General features: G+C 42.7%; 1 protein-coding gene across 1 annotated transcript; it reads right to left on the minus strand.

Moving 5' to 3' along the window:
* Window positions 1-2,290: 2,290 nt before the first annotated feature.
* LOC103412156 (aldehyde oxidase GLOX1-like) lies at window positions 2,291-4,204 on the minus strand. The gene has a single exon (XM_008350753.4). The coding sequence runs from the start codon at window positions 4,145-4,147 to the stop codon at window positions 2,537-2,539; it is 1,611 nt and encodes a 536-aa protein (XP_008348975.3). The 5' UTR covers window positions 4,148-4,204; the 3' UTR covers window positions 2,291-2,536.

Here is a 4,204-nt window from a genome sequence, read left to right on the forward strand (position 1 = left end):
TCAAACATATTTCGAGGGTGATATTGGTCACTCTAAATAATCAAGAATGTGGACTCTTATCATCCACAAAGATGAAGTTAATAGCTTCCAAGCAGCAGCAACCTGCCCCAAGGACCAAGAATTTGACACCTCTGTTCGGGTACACCGTGGCATATCTCGCCGATGCCATTTGATGAAGGACCAAACCACATGTACATGTCCACATCATCCACTGTGAGTTTGGCTCTGTTGTTTAGTTACAAACATGTAGCTATAAATCTAAGCATACCACAACTGAGCCCCCGTATTATATCTCTGCTACTCCTAATACGATTGTCGGTTGAAGCACCGTAGCAACTGAATCTGTTGGAACCAGTGTTGTCCCACATCGGCCAGAGGGCCCAAGTGAAAATGCTTTAAATAGAAATACCCCTCTCTAACTAACATCGAGGCCTTTTGTGATAAAACCCCACACCTGAGGATTGTGCAGGTGGTTAAGTGAGGACAATATCGGTGTTGTTAGAGTGAGCCCTCGCCCCGTCGACCTGAAAATTTCCACATGGTATCAGAGCCAGGAGGCGGGCCCGTACTGCCATGTGATTGGGTGGGTCCCCTTTGGCCCCGCGCGATGTCCACGTAGGCCAAAGATGCCACGTGTTTGGGTGGGTCCCCAATGGCCCCGTGTGATGGGTGGGTCCCCAATGGCTCTACGTGGTTGCCGATGTGGATTTTCACGTGTGACCCATAAATGGGGTCTCACGTGCGGGGGAGTGTTGGAACCCAGCGTCCACAAAGAGAGCGGAGACTATTCTTCTTTCTTAAAATCTTTATTCTCGTTAGTCAGGAATTTCTTGACTTTTTATACGAAAACTGGTCGGGAAAGCTGTAGTAACATATATGTCTTGCTACATTTCATCCTAGGACCACAATAGTACAGTACCCTAGAGGCGATATCGGTTCACGTTCGAGGAGGATAGAGATCCCAAAGTGCCACCACTGCGTCTTCTGATGCAGCAGAGGCCATTAGCTATAGCATACAATGAGCGGAATAAGAAACAGCATTACACTGCAAAAAATAAAAATTAAAGAAACAAATAAAAAGCAACTAATCAGGGCCTCAATGGTTTGTAAAGCATCCAAGAGCTAGATAGAGGTGTTGTTTGCACAAAACAAGTGTGTTAAATTAGAGAGACGGGCTGCGGTCCACTACAAATAACACTGATGTTGTCTTCACTTAATTATCTTGCACTCAATAGGTGTGAGACTTTATGCAAAAGACCTTGATACAATTAGAAGTGAAACTATTTGATATAAGTTGTGATTTATTTTGTGAGATGGCCGATGTGGGAATTTTATTTTTACGTACGTTGAACCATTTGGAGTGGGCCACATGTGGTGCTACATCAGTCATGTTTGTAACTGAATCCATTTAGGCCCAAATTTGACAATCCGTTTTGATACAATGTTAAAGTTTTAGAGAGACGAGTCACGAATTCACCACTAATGGCATTAATCAATCATGCACTATGAGATTTTTATGCAAAAGACCTCAATTTAATTAAAAATAAAATCATTTGATATAAGTTATGATTTATTGTGTAAGATAGCCGAGGTAGGATTTTATGTTTTTATTCAACAAAGTGACCAAATAAGCTCTTTACCAAATAGGTTCTATGTCATGTGGCAATATCACGTTGCATGGTGATACCTTCAATATCGCCAAAGCAGTTCTTTTGCGATAGTTATACCGTTGCACAGTAAACAGATACTACAAAACAGCGAGGCAATCATGCGTATATAATTGACTTGGCTACATTTCTAATTAGTCTGTACTTTCACAGCCAGTCCTTCGTACAATTGATATCATCATTAGATCCACGAAAAAGCCACGAAGGACAACACTTAATTAGCATTAATCTGGACCCAAGTTAATGGGAAAGGATCCTCTCTGGATCATTTTCACCAAGTCCACAAAGACACACAATTCGGGTTTTTGAAATTTGATCAAACGGCTACAAACAGGAACTCACTTTAAAAGTTATAATAATTTTAGCTGCTATATCAAATTTTAAAGGCCTGGATTGTGTGCCTTGATGAACTTGGTGGAAAGGATCTGGACCCAAGTTAATTTAAGGATTTTCATAAACCACATATTTTCAAGTAATATATGATTATGCACTCGCTGTAAGACAATCCACAAACCACTATGAGAATCAATTAACTTGGAAGCCAAGTCATTGACTTTTAAGTAATTCCATTTACAAAATAATTGATAACTCAAAATAAGTCTAACATTGGCGCCAAAAGTTCGTGGTAATAACGAAATACAACTTCATTCATCATCAGTTTAGATACAAAGTTACACACTTTACAATTTTAGTAAAAAATAAAAATAAAAGAAACAAAATACAAAAGAAAATAGAAAATTATAACTTGATCGAAATTACATGTGATAAGTTAGCATTCTTAGCTAGCTTGATCTCTCTCCCTGCATGAACCTTTTATTTCATTTTTTCAACTTATATTATACACACTAGAAAATGTACCTTCAAATTTCTCAGTAAATTTTGACAAAGATGCCCTCACTTGGAATTTGCTGGTGAACCACGTAGAGAATGTAGTATCCGGAAGGCGCAAGATTTTTCGAAGGCGGCGTTGTCACTTGAACTTGATAGGTTGTTGGCCCTACCTGTTGTACGTTCTCCGCAGCAAGAACCAACAGCCTTTGATTCATCGAGAATGAATGCGTGCTAAAAGGCGGCGCCACCATCGTCACCGATACTGAATTCTTTGTAAACGTACCCGTAAGAGAGAATTGAACGGCTAATTTTATTCCATAATGGATTTTGGCTTGGTTTCCAGGTGCAATGATTGTAGGACGCAAGTTCGCGTACTTAGCATCGAGATACTCAGGACTAAATGCTTCTAACCTCAGTTCTGTTGGGAAAAGCACATCGCTGCCAAACTGGTATTTATCGTGTGGGTTACTACCTCCAACAATCACTCTACCGTCACGTACCAATAATGCTGAGGAATGGTACATCCGTGGTATGGTGGTAGGGTTTTGTTGTTCGAACCGTGACCCGACTGCATTATCAGGTCGGTACACAACTGGGTTGAAAACCGGATTACGCCCGATTTCCCAACCTGCAACCCCAGACGATGCACCGTTAATGAGTAAAACAGTGCTGTCTGGGAGCAATAACATGTCACCCATGACTCTAGCTTGAGGCATAGTTTCAACAATCCACTGTGCATTAGGGTCTGTTATTTTGATCCGAGCACATGTGTTTAGAGCTTCCACAAAAGTACCCTTATTTGCCTGGACAAAAGACCCTTTTGGAGCTCCACCGCAGACCAAAACTTCAGCCTCAACAGATGGAGCCATCAAGTTCTTCAATGGTAGCAATACGGCTGAACCCGTGCTGGGGTACGACCTCGGGTCGCCACCGGGTATTTGCGGGTACGTTTTAACGACGACGTTCTTCACGTAGTCCAACAAAATAGCTCGATTGTTAGCGAAAACAAATAAGTTGCCATCAGGGTTGAGAAAAACAAAAGGGTATAGATTGTTTTCTTGACCGGGGTCATTGGTCTGCGAAAGGAATGGCAAGCTGTAGACATTGCTTGTAGACGCTGTCTTTGGATAAAATTCATAGTTGAATTGCCCCCTGCCGCCGATGATTATTTCGCGTCCATCAGGCAGAATATGATTAGTGGCGTACCAACGGCGAGCAGCTAAGCCGTCCACAATCTCCTTCCAATCACAACCCGTGCAGGGCGTGAAAACTCTAACGCGGCGCTCGCCGATGTTGTTGCCGCCGGTTTGGATTAAGTTTCCGTAGGCGTCCATTGAGCCGGAGGAGCACCAGACGTCGGATAAGACCGTGAGGGGGCGGACGGCATTGGTTTGGACGACGAACTCGGCGGAGTGGGCGGTGCAGTCGTTTTTGACGCAGTTACCGTTGGGCAAGGACAAGTTGGATTTGCCGAAGTCGGTGCGGTCGAACAAGACGATGCGGTCGTTTTTGAAGAGCTGCATGTGCATGGCGGAAATGCCAACGTTTTTCAGCACTTGCCATTTGCCACCCGCAGCGTGGGCCGTCAGAACAGAGAAATTGATTATTAACAACAGAAGTGAAAGATCAATGAGACTAATTGTCTTCATTCTTTCTTGGATTTTGCTTACGTGGTCCTTTTGAATCTCTTAATTGGTGCTTTTAGC

This window comes from Malus domestica, chromosome 08 (assembly GCF_042453785.1).
Source record: "Malus domestica chromosome 08, GDT2T_hap1".
Taxonomy (NCBI): Eukaryota; Viridiplantae; Streptophyta; class Magnoliopsida; order Rosales; family Rosaceae; genus Malus; species Malus domestica.

What these genes read in the sequence shown, in the direction of transcription:
- LOC103412156 (XM_008350753.4), bottom strand. Translation starts at nt 4,147, where the DNA reads ATGAAGACAATTAGTCTCATTGATCTTTCACTTCTGTTGTTAATAATC.